This window comes from Electrophorus electricus, chromosome 8, assembly GCF_041902795.1.
Source record: "Electrophorus electricus isolate QZ-2024a chromosome 8, ASM4190279v1, whole genome shotgun sequence".
Lineage (NCBI taxonomy): Eukaryota > Metazoa > Chordata > Actinopteri > Gymnotiformes > Gymnotidae > Electrophorus > Electrophorus electricus.
The window spans coordinates 32,287,005-32,310,000 of NC_137504.1; the positions used below are offsets into that span (position 1 = coordinate 32,287,005).

General features: G+C 43.2%; 1 protein-coding gene across 5 annotated transcripts in view; it reads left to right on the forward strand.

Moving 5' to 3' along the window:
• slc8a2a (solute carrier family 8 member 2a) overlaps positions 1-22,996 on the forward strand; it is a 27,416-nt gene continuing 4,420 nt past the window's right edge. For 4 of the 5 annotated variants that reach the window (XM_035527292.2, XM_035527294.2, XM_035527293.2 and 1 more), the window contains exons 1-8: positions 1-274; positions 14,926-15,253; positions 16,322-16,459; positions 17,782-18,009; positions 18,217-18,498; positions 18,974-19,420; positions 19,638-19,987; positions 21,548-21,651. In XM_035527292.2, coding sequence (XP_035383185.1) covers positions 14,963-15,253; positions 16,322-16,459; positions 17,782-18,009; positions 18,217-18,498; positions 18,974-19,420; positions 19,638-19,987; positions 21,548-21,651 — 1,840 coding nt within the window. In that variant the 5' untranslated portion in view covers positions 1-274; positions 14,926-14,962. Of the gene's footprint in view, positions 275-1,964; positions 2,498-14,925; positions 15,254-16,321; positions 16,460-17,781; positions 18,010-18,216; positions 18,499-18,973; positions 19,421-19,637; positions 19,988-21,547; positions 21,652-22,996 lie in introns of all 5 variants that reach the window. The other variant, XM_081718597.1, reaches the window with a different exon arrangement.

The following is a 22,996-nucleotide window of genomic DNA, read 5'->3' on the forward strand; positions in this document are numbered from 1 at the left end:
GTTGGTCTCTGTCCAGTAAGCGTTATCATTATTGCAACGGACCATTTGAGGACGAGACGTTCTGACGCGCCTATCGTAGTGTCCGGTGTCGTGTTGCACAGTGGACAATGCGGTGCGCGTGGAGCGCAGTTATTTTGTCAGAGGGAGATAGAAGTCGGGAGTGAGTAATTTTCCCATCTCGGAAGTTGATGGTGCGACTGTCCTGAAACGGTGGGCAAAATCTCTCAGTGCCGGTGATGCGCGAGCCCTTGCCAAGCCTGCCATAGAAAACAAGGTAAGCACTCTAGTGGAAAATGTATCACTCTAATTTTTAACTGTGCTCAGGTTTATATACTTAGGCCTACATATGGATTTTTTTCAGGTTTTTACGGTAAGTTAATGCAATTTCATAGTATACACAGGCCAGTAAAACAGATCATAGGCCAGCTGCCCCTCCCGGGTTTGGTGTTCAAGCGACCTGGGACGAAACTTAATGTCCACGTCAAAACGGTCCATTACAAAGTGCGGTTACGGATTATGCGTTAGGTAACGAAACAGTAGCCGCGTCTACTTTATCTGTGTAGCACGTGTTTCGAAACCTTTATTCAAGTGCATCGCATCCACGACCGCACGCTGAAGCGCGCGTTCCACACTGACTGGTTTGTAATGCTGCGGTCCCTGGCCAAGTGCGCGCGAGATTAATGGCTCGCGCGCCCGCTCGCGCTGGCGCTTCTCGGTGCCGTTTTATTATTTAACAGCTGGTGAAAGTGTCGCTCTCCCCCACGTGCACTCTTTTAATAACTCGATTTTATTAAATGACGTGCTTTCAATAAATCAGATTCCTGTTGACAGCTGAACTTTTTGTTCAAGTGTAAATTAGGGGTTCTAATGTGTTTTAACTTTGAATTGGAAAACTTGGCACCGCGCAGATAAAGGGTTTGATGGTCTGGAAGAGTATTTAAAATATGATTAGTCACATCAAAGTCACGACTGAGCGGTCAAAGTCTTGTTCAGTTCTGAGTGGATCTGATTAAACTGTAATCTGTCTCATGTAGGAAAAGGTGTTAGCTTTCGAAATGGGGGAAAAATAAAGTGACTATTTTGTTACTTTGGCCGGCATCATTTAATGGCACACGGTGAATGTGTGACCATCTCACTCATGTGCCAGAATGATCTACTGTCCCGAGATGGTGTCAGTCTCAAAAGTTCAGACTGAGGTTCAGATGCATCTGGCCAAGAAATTATAAAGGCTTTAATCCTTTTTTTATTTTACAGTTAAAGGTTTAGTTTAGGTTTTGATATTGAGTTGTTCCTGCTTGTTTTGTAAATGTGTAACAGCCATCTAAGTGTTTTTCTCTGTATACAACCTTTGGTGCTCAAAAAGGACATTTAAAACCAAGAACACGAACAGAAGAAAAATGTTTATTTCCCATTTCAGCTACTTCCACACACATTGTTTAACTCAGCTTCATGAGCGTCAATGTTTCAACATTTATTCAAAGTAGAAAACACTTTTGTAAGTTGCTCTGGATAAGCGCATCTGCTAAATGCCAAAAATGTAAATGTAAATGTAAATTCACTTTGACCATCTCCACCACATCTACATACACACACACACAAGTGCATAGACACAACTTACCCATTCTTTAGTTTCAAATATGCAAATGTACCTTTATTATCTCTCTCTCTCTCTCTCTCTCTCTCTCTCTCTCTCTCTCTCTCTCTCTCTCTCTCTCTCTCTCTCTCTCTCTCTCACACACACACGCTCACACACACACATTGTGTCTAACCCTGTGTACTGAGCTGGTAAGACTGTAAGGTATCGGCCCAGATCTGTAACAGGCTAGACTGGAACCTAAAACTTAGTATGTGTTCATCAGTAACAACGCTGCATGGACACACACTGCTACCATGGGGTGGGGGGTGGGGGGTGGAGTTGTACTGTATAACTCACTCCACTCTGCTCCTTGTCTTTCTGTCGACAGAGGTTTTCCAGATGTGAATTGCAGGAGCACACAATGCATTGTTGACTATCTGCTTCAGGAGTGCTGGGTAACAAACCAAAAGTGTGGAAATTAACTTCATAAACCAGAGCAGATCCCATATTTCCCCTTTCCCAGCTAAACCCAGTCTCCAGAGCTGATCCCATATGTCATCTAAATCAGCTCAACCCAGAGTAGATGGGACAGCTCCCTTATCCTAGCAGAAGTGTAATAGGTGGTCAGTGCTCTTGATTCATTTGGTTCAGGTGTATTAGGAGTTTGGACTAAGTAAAAATGTGGACCATCTGGGGGGACATTGAAAGCTGGACTGGGAAACACTGCCCTGATTATTAGGGGTGTGGCTTCAAAAAATATGGGCACACGTTGGAGTACAAGACTGTCAATCAAATGCTATCTTGCCATGCAAGCTGATCAGAACCAATACCATCATACCGTGAGATTCTGTCATGTTCCAAAGAGATCTGCCCTGGCTCTGGACACCACTATAGTTCTCTCAGCTGACACTGCAGTCAAAAGTAAGTTACATTTTATTTGTAAAGCACAATTTAAATAACACATTTGCCATATTGCTGTACAAGAGTATCTGAGTATGCAACATATATTTCTCATTATTTCCCCTCTTCACCACATAGGCTGTACGAGTCATAACATACTCATATTACATTCATCTGTTCCCAAAGGCACCGTCATGGCGATATTTCCCCAGTAAAATAACCTTTGCTCCACTGGTGAGAGAGACTGAGGGGAAATGCCACAAAGTTGAATTATTAAAAAAAAAAAAAAAGAAAGATTTTCCGCGTTTGGGAGAACATTTGGGGCTTGTGCCCCAGAAGTCCACCTCCACCTCCACTTAAGCCGGTCTCATCCCTGCTTTTCACAGCAGCAGGCAGAGCTCACCTGTAAACACAACCCACATTAAACCACACCAACTTTCCCTGAGATCCTCTCCTGCTCCACCCTCTTTCCTTGCCTCCAGCTACAGGTGGATTTGTGGTCTGCACTTGCATTGAAAGAACTACAGCTAATTGGGGTCAGTTAGCATTATAGAAATTGCTGAAGGTGATTTGGTGGGATAATATATGTCTAGCTCTATCAGTGGGTTTGAGCATAGCATGTATGGTAGTGCCACTGATTAGCAGGATGTGGTTGGCATAGAGCAAAAAGCTTAATAATATTAACGATTATTATTGATATTATTACTAAGTTATTAAAAGGTGTGTTAATGGTTGTAGTTTCTAAGCTTTTCTTTTTGAGCCCAAAATCTCAAAGTGTTTTACAATGATAAGACAATTTATTAATGAGGTAACATTACAACCTCACAAGAAGCTTGTGTCTGTATTAACAGTAGAACATGTCTGGTGCTGGAGAAGGCTTTGTCCTTCTTTCTAGATGCTCACTTCTGTGTCTATGAACGCTCCTGGGAAAGAGCCACAGGATCAGGTTTCGTGGCTGTGGGTGGTGCTGCTGGATGCTGAGATTGATGTTGGCTTAGCAGTCATGCAGGGTGAAGGTTGGCCTTGAAAGGGCATGCTAAAACCGGATGATGTTGTACTTGGAAGCTGAATGCTTCTTATTGATCTGCTGTGATGGCCATTAAGGCTGGAGTGGAAGGACAGTGCTTGGAGCTTTAAAGACTTTTTAAATGCTTTCTCTTTTATTGGTGTAGGAGACACACTGATAGCACAGAAGCAAAATAGGGTTTGAGTTGATGTGGTGCGTGTGTATGTGGGCCAGTATCCTCATTGTCTTGCGACAGTGCTGAGTGTATTTGTGTGTACACACCAGAGTATATGATAATTGTGTATGAGTGTGTGTGTGTGTGCATATGGATGTGTATGTGATGCTGCATATTGATTTGTGATTTGGATTATGCATTATAGGATTTAATTGTTTTTCCACAAGCAAACAAGCACCACAGCTACTGAAGAACTGATACAGTGGAAATGAGGTTCAGGTTCATCTTTCAGTCAGCCATCAGCTGCTGATATTCTTTCTCCCATGTCAGCAGGACTCACTTTGGAGTAATGGGTATTTTGGATTTAGCAATAATAATACTAAATGAATAAACTATAATAAAAAAGGTAATACATGTATAGAAAGAATGAAATCCACTAAGCATCTTTGTATAAATCTAACAGGATACTCCCTTAGATAGATCAGTAGGTACATTTACATCATTTAGCTGACACTTTTATCCAAAGAGACTTACAATTATGATTGAATACAACTTGAGCAATTGAAGGTTAAGGGCCTTGCTCAGGGGCTAAACAGTGGCAACTTGGCAGTGGTGGGGCTTGACCCAGCAACCTTCTAATTACAAGTCAAGTACCTTAACCACTGAGCTACCACTGCCTAGAGCCTTGTGATTGTGATTCAATAGAAGATAAGGTACCCACTTAAAATATTATATTTTATATTTTCATGTATTAAAACAAATTTTATGTGCCCCCTCAGCAAATTATTTTCATTAAGAACTTATCCCCTCACCCTATAGGTGCTCAGCACTGATGGAGAAGAATCATAGGTGGTGCCTCATGAAGCTGGTTAAGAGAACACAGAGAGCAGGCAGGGCTGTCATCAAGTAAAGGGAGGCTGCTTTGTAGAAGCTAAATCTAAGGCAGTGAAAATTTATTTAACACAGCACAATCACATATGTGTTAGTTCTTTATTTTGATACCTTCACTGTTTTTTTAAAACTTATGTATGAGTAGGTGTGTCCAAATATTTTGATTGTACCAAACTTTCGAACAAGCCGAATCACACAGAAGGACACACTGAATGTAATTCTTTTCACTGATCTAAATGACACATTTAACGTGTGATGAATTGAATGTCAGTTTCAGAAAGTAAATGTCCTGCCCTGATTTTGTATTGATTTCACTAACTACTAGCAATGAAGTCAAGGTTTAACTGAAATACACACTGATGTGCCAAAAGTTATGGGATAGCAGTATGTAAATTTATTATCAAGTGGTCTTACTGAGTTGTACTCAGTCATAATTGTAAGTCGCTTTGGATAAAAGCGTCAACTAAATGCCATAAATGTAAATGTAAATGTGTTACCTCAGAGGATGGCTTGGGAATGCTCACACATGTATAAGTTGTGAAGTGTTATCTTGTGAGTGAGGTTGAACCCACACCTGTATTACTTGTGAAGTGTTATCTTGTGAGTGAGGTTAAACTCTGGCCAGTATGCTTGTGGCAAGGTGACGTGAATTATCGGAGTTTGAACGAGGCATGATAGTGGGTTCCAGACAGAAGGGACATTCCATTTCTGAAGTATGGACATATAACATTCCTCGATCCACAAGTGTCACGTGTGTACAGGGAATGCGTCATAGAAGGCATTACTACCCACAGTGGACAGCGCACAGGCTGCCCGTGTGCTCTTTACAGGCAGCATCTGACTAGAATTGTCCGTGTGAACAGCTGAGTGACTCTGGCAGAAATCATGTCCACAATGCAGGAGTCCCCATACGCATATCTCGCAGGTTAGTGCAGTGTTGTGTAGCTTCCATGGGATATGGGAGCAGAAGACCCACTAGAGTTCCTCTGTTAACACCACGAACACTGGACAGGGTGCCTCACCTGGGTTGGTGAGGTTGCTAAAATGACGCTAGAGGACTGGCAACATGCAGGGTGGCCCAATGAGTCACTGTACGAATAGTTTCAGGCCGGTGGTAGGGTTTTTTTGTGGCATATACCCCATGAAGCCATGGACTTTATTGTCAACAAGGCACTGTGCAGGCTGGTGGTGGTTCCATACTGGTGTGGGGCATCTTGTCATGGGTTGGGTCTACAGATCCACCTAAACACATCATTGACCAGTGCCTGCTAAATTTCACTGCTTGGTGAACATTTGCAGTCCTTCATGAACTTTGTCTACCCCCACAATGATGGGATATTCCTGTAGGATAATAAACTGTCATCAACTACACAATGATGGGATATTTCAGCAGGATACTGAAATGTGTCATCATGTACCCCCACAATGAGGGGATATTCCAGCAGGATAATGAACTGTGTTATCAGGCTCAAGCTGTTCAGAATTGGTTCAAGGAGCATTCTGGAGAGTTCTGAAAAATGGTGTGTCCTGCATGTTTTTACCAACATGAGGCCAAATGGGCATATATAGGATGTGGTGGAGAGGTCCAGTCACACCCGAGATCCTACATCTACAAATACCACAGAGCTGTGGTGGCTGTCCAGACAACGTGGTTCAACATACCTCCAGATGTCTTTTGTCTACTTGTGGAATTGATGTCACATTGAGTTGCTGCACTAGAGGGGGTCCTACATAGTTCTGTCCCATGACTTTTGGAAAGAGAGTGTATTAGCAAGGAGGGAGGAGCCTCAGGTGCATTATTTCTCCAATATTTCAGTTATACCTTGACTCCTTTATTAGTTAAACAGCTATTGCTGGTAGGTGTCTACAATACCAAGGTCATGGTTGCCCTTCGCCAATGAGCACATGTACTGTTATATGGATAAGAGTGTCTACCAAAGGCAAGGGACGGAACAAACCTGTTTTTGCTTAAAAGCATTCACTGATTGAGAGTCAGTTGCTAATTGCATTGTGCCAATTTTAGCCAAATTGACCAAAGGGCGATTGAACTCTGTGAACCAAGAATCCAACCTAGTTACGGTCATTCAAACGAGTACAAGTAAATATTACCCTTGGAGTTTTAAAAATGTGCAGCATTACCATGGTAACTGCACACAAGGCAATCCCCTGAGGAACACTACTTCGGCTGACGTGGAGTCAAAGTGCATGAACAACCTTTGACCCCTCTCACGATCCTCAGGTGGTGTCACTTGAGCTGTTAGAAACTGAAAAAAATGAGTTCTACTGAAAATGAAAATCCTTTAAGTAGGAATTCATTTTCCTCCAGGGCTTTTTATGTTAAATACCTATTCCTGTTACATGTTTTCTATTATTTCTTAAATCTGAAGGCACTGGTATGAAATGTAACTTTAAACATTTCAACTCTTAGTGAAAGTGTAGCTGTTTGAATGCCAGGAGTTACAGGCCAGCCAAGCTGACTGTGTAGCTATCCAATTATGTCATTTACAATGTTTTTTACGTGTCACCTTCCAATAGGCTGAGTGTATAAAATATAAATGTACGTCTGCCACATGATTTGTGGTTGAAAGAGGGTTTGTGTGTGTGTGTGTGTGTGTGTGTGTCTGTGTGTGTGTGTGTGTACGTGTGTGTGTGTGGGCCGGTATCCTCATTGTCTTGCCACAGTGCTGAATATTGCATAATGTCCGTGTTGTGGCGAAAGGCATTTGAAGCTGAGACAGCAGCTCCTTCTAGAGTGACCGTATCGCAGTGGTCAGAGAAAGTGACAGGTGTAACACACACCACAAGATCTATCTCTCCATTTGACTAGTATAGACTGAGTGTATGTATGTTTGTATGTGTGTGTGTGTGTGTGTGTGTGTGTGTGTGTGTGTAGCGGGAGGGGGTGGGGGTGGTGTTCGTTCATATCTGTTCATCTCTATATTAATGTATGTATTAGTGTATTAGTGTCTGTCTGCAGATTTATTCAGTCTGACACACTAAAGACCACAAGATCTCACTGTCTGACTAGCATAGATTGTGTGTGCGTGTGCGTGTGTGTGTGCGTGTGAGTGCGTGTGTCTACCTCACTGTCATTTAGTTTTTTTCTGGCTTGTTTCTTTCAGTCTATGTGCACTGGTTCCATTTGCCTGGTATATAGCAGTTTCTTGTCACTCTGTGGGCCGGTTTATAATCTTCTGTTCTCACGGTTGTGTGCAGGCATGTGTGCGTGCATGTGTGTGTGGAAATAAAGGCACGCTGATGGCATAATGCCATCTCAAGCCATCCCAATCAGATAACTCAGAAAGTTTGACCTGGAAATTAGTTCAGATGTACTATTGCATGGATGGATAAGCAAGTAAAGTGGGTTGATATTCAGGGGAGTGACAGGGAAGTGAATGTGCTGCCATGAGAGTGTAAGAGAAGGCTATTTTAGGATGATTGCTACAAAACGAACCATTTTTAAAAAGCTTTTATGGACCAGAAACATAATTTCTCGTTGCAGTTTGCTTTCATTTAGTGCTGTCCAACTGCATTGTAGCCCTGCACTGTTTAGTGGTGTCCTCCTCTAACGTCGTCTTTCATTCATGAATGGCCTGTTAATCAGCTGATTGCCTGAAGGTGTCTATAGTGTAGCAGGGAAGAGACTGGACAACACAGTGCTCTGCCACTCCAGGACTGGAGTCTGACACCCGCCAATTCCAAGCCAATCTTAGCTAACATACAAAGCTCCAGTTAACCAGATACTTTAAGTAACACTGGCTTGATTTTTCAAACCCAATTTAAGGTTAAAATGTTTATGTTAACTTGATTGTGAAGTTCACAGAATTAATTAGAAGTACACACATACAAGTTATCGACTGCTGAACGCACTGCTAATAAAATTACCATTTGCATTGTGGGTACTGTGGACAAAACATAATAGATTTGGTGTTTGAATTACTATCTAGTCTGTGTGAAATGTAATAAAAGAACCTTAGTTTGTTGGAATTATATGGTAATACGGTTTGCAATACCATTCATACAGACTAATAGTTTTCACAACACAAATCGAGCCCAGTTCTAGGGCAGAGGAATTTTCTGTTGAGAATCCTCATTTGATGTGATTCAGTCAAATGTACCACACCAAGCATACTGACATTGGATAGCTTGACTAGCAATCAGAAGGTTGCCAGTTCAAGCCCCACCACCACCAGGTTGCTGCTGTTGGGCCTGTGAGCAAGGTTGTTAGCCCTCAATTGCTCAAGTTTTATTCAGTCATAATTGTAAGTCACTTTGTATAAAAGTGTCAGGTAAATGTAGATGGGTTGGGGTGGCTGGGAAACAGAGCTAGCTTCCAGCACAGCACAATTAAACAAACTAACTGGTCAAAGCAAGTTGAAGCTCTCCAGGTTTGGAGCTGTGAAACAAATGAAAATAGATAAACACCGCAAATGCCCCCTAGGCCCTAGTCTAGTCAAAACCCTAATATATACAACAAATGTCACCTAGGCCCTAGTCTAGTCAAAACCCTAATATATACAACAAATGTCACCTAGGCCCTAGTCTAGTCAAAACCCTAATATATACAACAGATGTCCCCTAGGCCCCAGTCTAATCAAAACCCTAATATATACAACAGATGTCCCGTAGGCCCCAGTCAAATCAAAACCCTAATATATACAATAGATGTCCCCTAGGCCCCAGTCTAATCAAAACCCTAATATATATAACAAATGTGACCTAGTGCTAAATGTAGCTCTAACCATAGACCCAACCCTAGTAGGCCTGCATATTCCAAAAAGTGATATAATAGCAGACTGATTATGTCAGTGAGATAGGTGACATGTTCTAGACAGGCTTCCACTAGACCTGAACACTATATGTTTTAATCATTACTGCAGTATTGGACTCTGTGATACTGATTACAGGTAGTTGCAATATAAAATTAAGACGACTAAAAAGAAATCCAGATTATTTTTCTTGTGAGCATCTTGACCAATGTTCTTAATGAGTGCTTTGTTTTAACATATTCAAGAATAGACATGATCTCAAATGTTCCTGATGAATGTTCTGTTTTAATATATTCCAGAATCCACATGATCTCAAATGTTCCTGATGAGTGTTGTGTATTACTATTTTTTATGATTGTTGTACGATTTTGAAAACGGGTCATTTTGTCCAAACTTTAGACACAATTCACACAGCCACACACAGAAATAGAACACCTCAGATCTTTTGCAAAATTGAACACTTCATTCAAAACTATACAACAATTTATCAAAAAATAATAATAATTTTGTCATCGTATGGCACACACAGGTTTAATATGACCTGATTCTGTCTGAACAAGTTACACATTGCTGTACTCAATCTAGAAAAGCTTTCTAATAATATAGTCTGGGTTTGATTTTAGTCAGAGATACTGTTAGAGTAAAGTAAATAAATAACCACAACACACAAGACCAGTACTGCACTGCAAAATTTTATCCCTCTTGACATTGTAACATCAGTCAATATATTCATGAATTTTCAAAGGTTGTATTTTGCACTGAATTTCAGAACAGAACATATTCTAAATCGAATACAGTACATAAACAACTTGTTTCCATCTGTAGTGACAAAAAAGAAAGCATGAATTAAAAAAAAAAAGAGTCTCTACGTGTCTCTACGGCTCTGGCCATAGCACTTTTTAACATGTCCTCTCCCAGACTGTCATCTCTCACAAGACAGTGAGGGAAGAATCTTCTTGAATGGAGAATCCATCCTTACACAGACCCTGCATGAATTTGATCACAGGCTTCCTCCATGGCTTGACATAGGGATGGAGATCATAAACCTTCTACTGCCATGCTGACAAAAACTCCTCAGCGGGGTCAAAGAAGGGAGAGTATGGTGGGAGACACTGGTCAGAAAACTGTGGATGCTGATGAAACAAGTTTCACCAGAAAAATTTCAAAAACAGCAATGAAATCTGCGCATGAAAGCTGTGATTAAAAATCAGTTATTCCACCAAATATTGATTTCTCGATTCATCCTAAGTTGAAATAATAGTACTGTGTAAATAAATATGATCTTGTTTTCTTGGCATTATTTGTGGTCTGCAATTTCTGTAACTGTTTTGTTATTTTGAACATGCTCTAAAATACAATATTTTTATCTGGAATTTGGATGAAATGTTGCCAGTACTTTATAGAATAAAACAAAACTGTGTATGGTCAAACACATACACATCAATTGTAAAACTCCATTCATGGAGTCTGTCAATTTCTTAATCTGTTGATGATCAACCTTTTGTGCAGCAGCAACCACAGTCTCACACACTGTTCAGAGAGCTGTACTGTTTCCTTCACCTTAAATCTCAATAGGGTTTAGGTCAGGTGAGGAACGGGGCCGTGTCATTATTCTTTCATCTCATCAGTACATAAACCCTTTGAAAAATCTATCTTCAGATATCTCTTGGTCAAGTCTTGATGTTTCACCTTAAGTATCTTGTTCAGTGGTGGTCAGGTTTCAGCCTTCCCTACCTTGGCCATGTCTCTGAGTACTGCACACCTTGTGCTTCTGGGAGCTCCACATAGGTTGCACTTCTGGTATATGAAAGCACTGGAGGATAAAGGGTTCCTGGTCACTTAACGTTTGATTATTCTCAGATCTTTGGCAGTTAATTTGTATCTTTTTTTCTCACCATGTTTTTTTCTCACCATGACTATTTGGAACAAAACATTTGATGGTTGTTTGATCACACCCCAATATCTTAGCAACTTTTGCTGCATCTCTCTGAACGACTTTTTATAATTTTTGACTTTTCAGAGTTAAATCTTAAATCTCAGAGTTTATACAGCTTGGAGTTGGAAAATATGCATATAAATTGATGATATGGTCAAAATACCCTCTTGCCTAATAATTGTGCACACAGTGTAGTGCTTACGCCTGATTGGTGAGTTTCCAGTTAAGCACCTAAGTGTAATGCATTCTTGCATTAACATGCTCCAACAAATTTGAACAAAAGACTGCAAGCCAGTCTTTAACCATGTTAAACTTATTGTTTATTATCATTTACATATATTCAGACATCGCCATCACTGTATGTAACAGTATATTGCCAGTATGGCAGTATAGTATTTTTTGCATACTAACCCTCACTTTGAACATATTTCATCTGTAATAATACCTATACAGAATTATGTAAAGAAATCTATTGTCTAAAACACTTTCTCTCAGGACTAATAAGAACCTCCTTTTGTGTGTGTGTGTGTGTGTGTGTGTGTGTGTGTGTGTGTGTGTGTGTGTGTGTGTGTATGTGTGTGTGTGTGTGTACACGTGTATTTTTTGCACTTAAAAAAGAAAGTGTGTAGTAGAATATGTTAAAAATGTGTTAGTGAGCTTTTTATTAATATAGTGAACTAACTTGTAATCACTCTTATGCTATGCAAAATGTTCTGTTTACTGTTTTGTGGTAGTGTTTAGTGAGTACTGATGAGTGGTCAGTGAAGGCAGGGAATTCAGTGCTGATTGGCTCATAACATAAAGCATGATTGGTTAAGTCATTTAAAATGATTAGATTTTTGGAATGGTAGTCGGTTAAGTATGCTAAACAGTTTAGTTATAACATGTTCATGTGTTCCTGTGTGTGTGTGTGTGTGTGTGTGTGTGTGTGTGTGTGTGTGTGTGTGTGTGTGTGTGAGTAGTCTGTACTGGATGGGGTTTGAGACATATACCATTCAACCTCAGCATTAAAACCACTGAGAGGTGAAGCGAATAACATTGATTATCTCATTACACTGGCACATGACAAGGAGTGGGATATATTAAGCTTCAAATGAACATTCAACTCTTGAAGTTGATGTGTTTGACGCAGGAAAAATATGCACATGTAAAAATCTGATTCCTACCGCAGAAGGGCGGCAGGATCACTGGTGCGGTTAGAGATATTGTGACATGCGGCACCTACCTAAACATTTTAGCCAAAGCAACTTACAATTATGACTGAGTACAACTTGAGGGTTAAAGGTCTTGGTCAGAGACCCAACAGTGGCAACAGTAAGGCTTGAACCAGAAACCTTCTAACTACAAGTCAAGTACCTTAACCACTGAGCTACCACTGCCCCTAAGCAAAGTGACAGACCAAGCACAACCCTTCATGCTAGCAGTATTCCCTAATGTCAGTAGCCCATTTGAGCAGTATATTGTGCCCTTCCACACTGCAGCAGTTGCTCAGGAATGATCTGAGGAACATGGCCTCCAAATTCCCCAGATCTCAATCTGTGGGATTTGCTGGATAACTAAATCCAATCCATGGAAACACCACTTAAAGGATCTGCTGCTAATGTCTTGGTACAAGACACCAGAAGACACCTTCAGAGGTCTTGTGGAGTCCACGCCTCATGGGTCAGAGCTGTTTTGGTAGCATGTGGTTGACCTCCACAATATTAGGCAGGTGGTTTTAATGGTAAGGCTGATTGGTATATAACTGGACCTGTAGTCACACCCCCACACAGGGACGTGAAACAGAAGTTGAGGCAGTAAAGCAGCATGTCTGAGTGCGTTTGAGACCACAGCTTGTGTTGCAGGGGCATTTCCCTCATCCTCTCCTCTCCTCCAGACCTGTCCCACAATCCTCCCGTCCTATGCCCCATTCCTCTCCTCTTCTCTCCTCACCTCTCCTCCAGACCCATCCCACCATCCTTCAGTCTTATGCCCATTCCTATGCTCCTCTCCCCTCCTCTCCTCTCCTCTCCTCTCCTCTCCTCTCCTCTCCTTTCCTCCCCTCCCCTGCCCTCCTGACCTATCCCTCACTCCTCTCTCCCCTGTCCCCACTGGCCTTTTGTATCTCCCACTATTTGCCATGAATACTATTGTGTGTGGGTGGGTGAGTGCATGTATGCGCATGCGCGCCTGTGCATGTGTGTGTGTGTAATATTAACCGGTAAAAGGTGCTAACTCCCCCTAAGTTGTCAGAGCCTCATGTGTAAACCAATCTGACCAATCACTTATCGCCGACACTGACAGACGAGCACAGTGTCACTGTAGTAACCTGAGATTAGCTGTAGCGCCATAAGTGATCATGCCCACACAAACACACACACACATACAAATGTCTACTGCTCATGGTAAGTGCTGAGTACAAACATACCTGTTTCATCATAGTACTATAAAATATGGATCATAAAAGTAGACTCAGAAGTTGTTTGCAGCTATAATCTGTGTGTGTGTGTGAGAGAGAGAGAGATAGAGAGAGAGAGTGTGTTTATAATCTCTGATCCATGTGTTTGTGCATGCATGTTTTCTCTTAGGTGTGAATGTGTATGTGAGTGTGTGTGTGAGTGTGAGTGTGTATGTGGGTGCGTGTGGATGAGATTGACAGAAGCAGCGAAAAATCAACAGTAGGTCACATTTCACTTTCCAAGCTCTGCTATGGTTACCTGTACTCTTTGCAATCCTACACCACAAACAAACATTAACACACACACACACACACACACACATACAATATGCAGGTGTAATAGTTACATGCATGCACTCATGTCAGAGTGACACACAAACTACTACTGTGCTCCTTTAGCTCAGCTACCAAGAGCACGGTGTCTGTGAGCAGGTACTGCCCCGGTGTTCACATACATTTCTGGAACTGCTATAATATATATAAATACATATATACTCTGCACCTATGGAACTGTGTATTGAACTGAGATTTGCATAAATGCTACAATTATCTATCTTTATGAAACTGTGATTTGCATAAATGAAGGAGTATTGGGGGGAAGATTTGTGAGGGCAGCAAGGTTGAAGGAAGGGAGATGGTGTGTGGAGGGTATTGAGGTGTGTGGAGGACAAGGCCCTGATCGTTATCACACTGTTCAAAGCAAAGAACAGATGCAGAGGGGCAGGGGTAAATATGGAAGTCAATTTATTTCAGAGCCACTCACACACACACCCGCACATACACACACACCGGCACACACACACACACACACACACACACAAACACACATGCCCGCACAATGAAATGGAAAAGAGAAAGGAGTTATGTAGTTTCCATCTTTATTTACTTTGTGTGTATATGTGTCTTTGTAGAAGAATCTTTTACTGGCATGCAGTATAGCTTCTTTGTCCAAAATGAAATTGTTCTTACATTCAGTAGTTCTTTCTCTTGACACATCCCTCCCTGCACCCTCACAGATGACCATTAAAGCCCAGTGTCTAACCAGCCTTGCCTCTCTGGGAATCCAGGTTTGGTGGTTCCTACCCCTCTCCACTTCATGTCTGTGGTCACTTTCTGTATTCTGTTTTTGTTTGTTCAGATGTGTCTCTTATTTCTCTCTCTGTCTCTCTCTCTCTCTCTCTCTCTCTCTCTCTCTCTCTCTCTCTCTCTCTCTCCCTCTCTTTCTCCCAACCCAGGAGGAGACTCCCCCCACCACCACCTCATCTCCTGGTCATGGCTGGGTCTCCTCTTCTCTTCCTGCTCTCCCTCCTGCTGTCAGCTGGAGCATGCGTGTGCACCGGCGATCCCGGGAACAGTAGTGGGGGCGGGGCCAAGCAAGGCTGCTTCGAGAAGGTACAGTGCAGCAGGGGCATACTGCTGCCCGTCTGGATGCCCCAGGACCCGTCCCTCGGCGAACAGGTGGCACGTGCCATCGTCTACTTCCTGAGCCTGCTCTACATGTTCCTGGGTGTGTCCATAATCGCTGACCGATTCATGGCTGCCATCGAGGTCATCACCTCACAGGTATTGGATTGGATTCAAGGGTCTCACACACACACACACACACACACAATCACGGAAACACGCAGACATCCATTAAATGGCTAAGATTCCATTTTCTGTCTATCTGATCTTTTTTATATAAACTAGAGCTACACACCTTGCCCCTACACTCACTGGCCTCTGTGTGAGGCACACCAAGGCCTTACAGGTGTGTTTTACGAGTGTATGGTTAGAGCCTGTAGCCCAAGTGTTGCTAAATACAATTAATCAGCGTCGTCCTACTGTCACTGCTCAGCGTTTGTCACTGCTCAGTTTGGGGTTAATTTTATTCTCAGACACAATTTGTGATCAACCCACTACCCTGTTCATCACTGGACACTGTCGTACATGAGGACAAGACTGCTGAAGAAGAGCTGTTTAGGGGTGGACCATTTTCAATAGGGCATGAGCTCTGGTGTAACAGTGGCATGACTGTGTGTTCAGCTGGTTCAGGTTTACTATCCCTGCAGTGTTGCATCAGTGTTTACACATGTCAGTGTCACTGCTATGCTCAGAGTCAGCAGTAGCCTTAAGGAACCCCAACACTACCAGTGTTCAGACACACAACACATGAAGGACTGGAGGAACCCCAACACTACCAGTGTTCAGACACAGAACACATGAAGGACTGGAGGAACCCAACAATACCAGTGTTCAGACACAGAACACATGAAGGACTGGAGGAACCCCAACAATACCAGTGTTCAGACACAAAACACATGAAGGACTGGAGGAACCCCAACACTACCAGTGTTCAGACACAGAACACATGAAGGACTAGAGGAACCCAACAATACCAGTGTTCAGACACAGAACACATGAAGGAATGAAGGAGTCCTATGAATTTGGTGCTTCCTTTATCTTGTTCTACCAAGTGACTGCATCTAGCAGCACATGGGCTGTAAACTCTCACTACACTCTAATTATACATTATAACAACTGCAAAGCGTTTCTAAGAAAGTGGCTAGTAACGTATATACCATAATTAACATCAAATGATATGTACCATAATTTATGATACATACCATAATTTGTGTGTGTGTTGTATAGGAGAAACAGGTGATGGTTACAGGTCCAAATGGGGAAAAGACAGAGGTGACGGTACGGATTTGGAATGAGACTGTATCCAACCTCACTCTGATGGCACTGGGCTCCTCTGCCCCGGAGATACTACTGTCAGTTATTGAGGTACACACACACACACACACACACACACACACACACACACACACACACACACACACACACACACACACACACACACACACACACAGACATCAATTACAGACAGACACAAACACATAGACCTGTATTATTCACATATATGTCATGTACACATGAGATACTGTCAATCACAGAACAGCTCAACCCACAACAAACACACACACTCACACACTTACCATATGCCTCTGTCATGTATGTGTGAGATCTTGTCAATCATAAAGCAATATTCCTTTCTCACTCGGTTTCTGTTTCTCTCACTCACACACACCTATCTACTCACACACACACACACACACACACACACACACACACACACACACACACACACACACACACACACACAAGAAGTTCTATTTAGACCTTTTGGGCTCTTTTTCCATATGGAAAAAAGAGTGACATCTTCACACACTTTCTTACCAATTATTAACTCTATGCATTCTCAACATTTTGAGAACACTTTTCTTTCTGCAAAGATTAATTTTTTCACAATGTAAAACATTGCCAGCTTTTCAGGATGTTCCAAATCAGTGAGGAAAGAGACTTTCCCAACACTGTTTGTGAATGCTTGTTAATCTTTCAAAAACCTTTCTCACTACTTTTGGTAATGTTAATGGCCCTTCTTTCCATTTCACAGGAGAGTCTGAGGAATCACTCTTCTGTCTGCTTTACTCTGCTGCCCCCTTGAGTTTTGGCTTGAGTTTTGGCCACTGCAGCCTCTGCTCTTGCACACTATTCCACTGATTTCTGCTGTATTCTACTGCCCCTTCCAGAGACTCTGCTTTCTCCAGCTGAACCGTGCACACATTATGTTTGCATCACTTGTCATTTGCTGTCCTTCCTCCTATTTAATTCTTTAATTTAATTAATCACAGCATCGTTTCTCAGTCCAATCCAGGACAAACAGTCCATATCTTTGGCCTGACCTTTGGTCTCTGTACAACTGTAGATATTCAGAGCACTTAACTGGTTAATTTTAGGCATGTAATGAGCTGGGAGAGAGCAAAAAACGTGGACCGTCTCAGAACCTGATCTGAAGGGGTTTGGGAAATTATGCGTTCAGCACGTTCTGTACGATAATTCCACTGGCCCGTCTGTGTTCTTCCAGAGTCCACTGCCCTCTACAGATGCTGAGCTGACCCTGACCCAGATGTGTGGGTCTGATAGGCTAGTCATTCCTGCAGGTGTAACAGCTGTTATGATGAGTTGTAGTAGCTGTATAAGCATATGTATGTCCTTTTGATGGTATGTTGCAGTATTGTGTGTACACGTGCATCTTTTGTGGGCAGGTCTGTGGCCATGGCTTTGAGTCTGGTGAGCTTGGTCCTGGCACCATTGTGGGCAGTGCTGCCTTTAACATGTTCGTCATCATCGGTATCTGTGTGTGGGTGATCCCCGATGGCGAGGTGAGGAAGATCAAACACCTGCGGGTGTTCTTCGTCACGGCCTCCTGGAGTATCTTTGCCTACATCTGGCTCTTCCTCATCCTCTCTGTCTTCTCACCGGGCGTCGTGCAGGTGGGGGTCTACAAATTCATAAGGTGTTTTTGGGAAGGACACAGTTACATGCAGTACATGCTGTCATGTGTGTGCATGTGTATGTGTATGCATGTGTGTGTGAGTGTGTGTGTATGTGTGTGGGTTTGTGTGTTGCAGGTGTGGGAATTACTACTCACTCTCCTCTTCTTCCCTGTGTGTGTGTGTGTGTGTGTATGTGTGTTGCAGGTGTGGGAAGCACTGCTCACTCTCCTCTTCTTCCCTGTGTGTGTGTTGATGGCATGGATCGCAGACCGCCGGCTTCTCTTCTACAAATACCTACACCGCCGTTACCGTGCCGATAAACGGCATGGCATCATTGTGGAGACGGAGGGTGAACTGACACCCAAAGGTGTCGATGTCATCATGGAAGGGAAATACCACGGCAACGCCAATAGCTCCACCAGCAACTCCACCGTCAATGCTGTGAATGTGGAGTCTGGCAAAGAGGCAGAGCAGGATCGTGAGGAGGTCAGAGAAATTGGGGGGAGAGGGGGAGAGACGGAGAGAGAAGGAGAGAGCAAGGGTGTGGGAGTGAGAGAAAGGGAAAAGATGCAGAGAGCAAAGGGAATAGACAACTAGAAAGGGAGAGAGGCAGAGAGGGAGGGATAGAAGGAGAAAGAGAGAGGCAAAGAGAAGGAAAGGGTGTGGCAGGGTGTTGAAATGGTGGACTGGAGAAGGAAATGCTTTAAATGAGCTTTAAATGAGTTAAGTTCTAATCATCTCCTTCTAGTAGGAGACCAGATTTTCTCAGGTTTGGTTCAAACATTGCTGGTGCATATCTGAAATGGCTCTTTACCGTGGCTGTGATGTTGCTGAAATGTTTCTGAATGTCCTTTGACGTTTGTTGAGCTGTGAAGTACTCATGCTGTCTTAAAGTTGCAGAACAGTTGCCCAAATGTTGCACAGGTGCTTTCTTGAAGCGTGTGCATTTGCTTGGCCGCAGGTGATCCGGACGCTGCGAGAGCTGAGGCAGAAGCACCCAGAGAAGGACTTGGATGATCTGATCGAGTTAGCCAACTACGCTGGCCTGCAGAAGCAGAAGAAGAGCCGCGCTTTCTATCGTGTGCAAGCCACACGCATGATGATTGGTGCTGGCAACGTGCTGAAGAAGCACACGGCAGCCGAGCAGGCCAAACGGGCCTCGGGGGTCGTCGCCGGTGGTGATGACCTGTCGACCTGTGCTCACGTGTCCTTCGAGGAGGCGCAGTACCGCTGCAGTGAGAACTGCGGCAAGGTCAGCCTGTGGGTGGAGCTCAAGGGTGGGGGCGGGGCCGAGACATTCCAAGTGGACTACCGGACGGAGAACGGCTCGGCCAGTGCGGGTGTGGACTACGACTACTGTGAGGGGACGCTGGTGTTCCAGCCCGGAGACGAGAGGAAGGAGATAAAGGTGTGCCAGGGAGGGATTGTGTGCTCATGCAGTGTGTGTCTATGTAAGGGTGTGAAGAATAGTAAGGTGATGGATCGTGTGTGTTTGTTTATTACATACACATATAAGTGTTGGGTCTGTTGGGGTGTGTGTTTGTGTGTGTGTGTGTGTGTGTGTGTATGTGTTTGTGTGTGTGTGTGTGTGTGTGTGTGTGTGTGTGTGTATGTGTGTGTTATAGGTGGGCATAATAGATGATGATGTTTTCGAAGAGGACGAGCACTTTTTTGTCCGTCTCTCGAACCTGCGAAAGGCTGAAGGTGGGGCCAGCACAGAGGACGCCCAATTGGTGGAGCCCCTGGTTACCACGGTGACGATCCTGGATGACGACCATGCAGGCATCTTCTCATTTGGGTGTGGGGAGCTGTGTGTGGCCGAGAACTCGGGCTTGGTGGAAATCGCTGTGCAGCGGGACTCAGGGGTGCGCGGGACCGTCACTGTGCCATACCACACGGAGGATGGCTCAGCGCGACAGGGCATAGATTACGAACACACACAAGGGGAGTTGGAGTTCACCAACGAGCAGACCTGGTACACACACACACACTCACACACACATACACAAGGGGAGCTGGAGTTCACCAATGAGCAGCCCAGATACACGCACACACTCACACACAAATGGGCACCCAGACACACAGGCAAGGAGCTAGAATTATCAGCTCTGGTTTACACAGACACACACACACATGGGGAGACAGAGTTCACCAAAGAGCAAACCTGGTACACACACACACACACACATACACAGATGCAGATGCAGACATACAGTCACTAATGTGCTCCGTTCGATGTGTCTATTCTTTACAGTGTATCTTTAACAGATGCTAACTGAGATGGGCTATGAGAATTTTGCTTGTGTGTGTGTGTGTGTGTGTGTGTGTGTGTGTGAGAGAGAGAGAGAGAGAGAGAGAGAGAGAGAGTGTGTGTTTTATTGGTAGTATAGCATTTAGAGTTTACTTCTTCCATTTAATGATGGACACAGTTAAAGAGTTTTCTTCAGTGATGGAGCCACTACACTACATTGGAAACCACTACCAATAACAGACATAACAGTAATCTTTACTCTCTCATCTTCAGACAGGAACAGCTTGTCAACTACTAGAGGTCTTTAGGTCATTAGAGACCAAGACCTCACAAAGGTACTACTGGCAAAGACCACTGGGTTAGGGGGCCTTTCACATGAAGGTTAGTCGCAATCTGATTGGCTGTGTGTGCAAATGAAAAAGAAGCAAGCTGATTCACAAGCTGCAGCCGATCTGCATGTCAGATGCACATTTTCATCCACTAAACAGGTATTTGTATGATCTCTTGGAAATCAAGGCTAGTGCAACAGTCTATTCAAATGACTTAAAAGCAACAATAACGTGATATTCATGTCGGGGTTGGATCCTCTAAAGTAGACACATTCTGTGTGATGAGCAATGTGGATTTTTGTCTAAGACCATTGGTAATTGAATGGTATAGTCATCAGTTGCGGGCAGGTCTTGTATGGCAGATATCCGGTAGTTTGTGGTAATCGTATTATAGTTGTCTGTAGTTATGGTATTTATTTGGTAGGTTTGTGGTAGTTGTGGTAATCATATTTTAGTGGTCTATAGTTTTGTGGTAGTTTGTGGTAATCGTATTATAGTTGTCTGTAGTTATGGTAGTTATTTGGTAGGTTTGTGGTAGTTGTGGTAGTTGTAATTGTCTGTAGCTATGGTAGAATGAATGGTTATTGGGTACTCTCAGGGTTTTGTTTCTGTGTATGTCCATTTTATTTATTTCTTGTGTGTGTGTGTGTGTGTGTGTGTGTGTGTGTGTGTGTGTGTGTGTGTGTGTGTGTGTGTGTGTGTGTGTGTGTGTGTGTGTGTGTGCGCGCACATCTCTGTACGTTTAAGTATTGATGCAGGTTGTGTTTTGATGTGATTTAGATGAGAGGGTCTCAGAGGTTATATCCTAAGTAAGCATGTGTACTCGCTTTGATCGGTGGATGTGTGTGTGTGTGTGTGTGTGTGTGTGTGTGTGTGTGTGTGTGTGTGTGTGTGTGTGTGTGTGGGTGTGGGTGTGGGTGTGGGTGGGTGTGGGTGTGGGTGTGCGTGTGTGCAGTAAAACATTTCAGGTACGCATCATCAATGTCCAGGAATATGAAAAGAGAGAAAACTTCTACATTGTCCTTGAAGAACCTAGATGGCTTAAAAGAGGAATTTCAGGTATGTCTGCTTTCTTGTGTGTGTGTGTGTGTGTGTGTGTGTGTGTGTGTGTGTGTGTGTGTATACACTGCCTGGCCAAAAAAAAAGGTCACCACCTGGATTTAACTAAGCAAATAGGTAAGAGCCTCCCATTGGATAATTACTGCATGGGTGATTATGTTTCAGCAGGCAACAAGTTATTTAACCCCTTACTGATGCAGTGAGTAGCTTCTCATTTGTTAAACAACCATGTCGAAAGACACATCCTGTGGTCGTGGAAAAGATGTTAATCTGTTTCAGAAGGGTCAAATTATTGGCATGCATCAAGGAGAGAAACATCTAAGGAGATTGCTGAAACTACTAAAATTGGGTTAAGAACTGTCCAACGCATTATTAAAAAGTGGAAGGACAGTGGGGAAACATCATCTTCGAGGAAGGAATGTGGTCAGAAAAAAAATCTTGAATGATCGTGATTGGCAATCACTTAAACGTGTGGTGAAATCAAATCATAGAAAAACAACAGTAGAACTCAGGGATATGTTTAATAGTGAAAGTAAGAGCATTTTCAAATGCACCATGTGAAGGGAACTCAAGGGATTGGGATTAAACAGCTTTGTAGCCTTAAGAAAACCACTTGTCAGTGAGGCTAACTGGCCAAAATGGCTTTAGTTTGCTAGGGAGCATAAAGATTGGATTCTGGAGCAATGGAAGGTCAAGTGGTCTGATGAGTCCAGATTTACGCTGTTCCAGAGTGATGGGCACATCAGGGTAAGAAGAGAGGCGGCTGAAGTGATGAACCCATCATGCCTAGTGCCTACCGTACAAGCCTGTGGGGGCAGTGCTATGATCTGGGGTTGCTGCAGTTGCTCAGGTTCAGCAATGTTATGTGCCCAAAGAATGAGGTCAGCGGACTACCTGAATATACTGAACGACCAGGTTATTCCATCAATGGATTTTTTCTTCCCTGATGGCACGGGAATATTCCAAGATGACAATGCCAGGATTCATCAGGCTCAGATTGTGAAAGAGTGGTTCAGGGAGCATGACATATAATTTTTACACATGGATTGGCCACCAAAGAGTGCAGACCTGAACCCCATTGAGAATCTTTGGGATGTGCTGGAGAAGACTTTGCGCAGTGGTCCAAATCTCCCATCATCAATACAAGATCTTGGGGAAAAATTAAAGCAACTCTGGACAGAAATAAATGTTTTGACATTGCAGAAGCTTGTGGAAATGATGCCACAGTGAATGCGTGCCGTAATCAAAGCTAAAGGCAGAGCAATGAAATATTAGAGTGTGTGACCTTTGTGCATATATCTGAGCATGCATGTGTGCATGGAAGTGTAAGTGTGTTTGTGTGTGC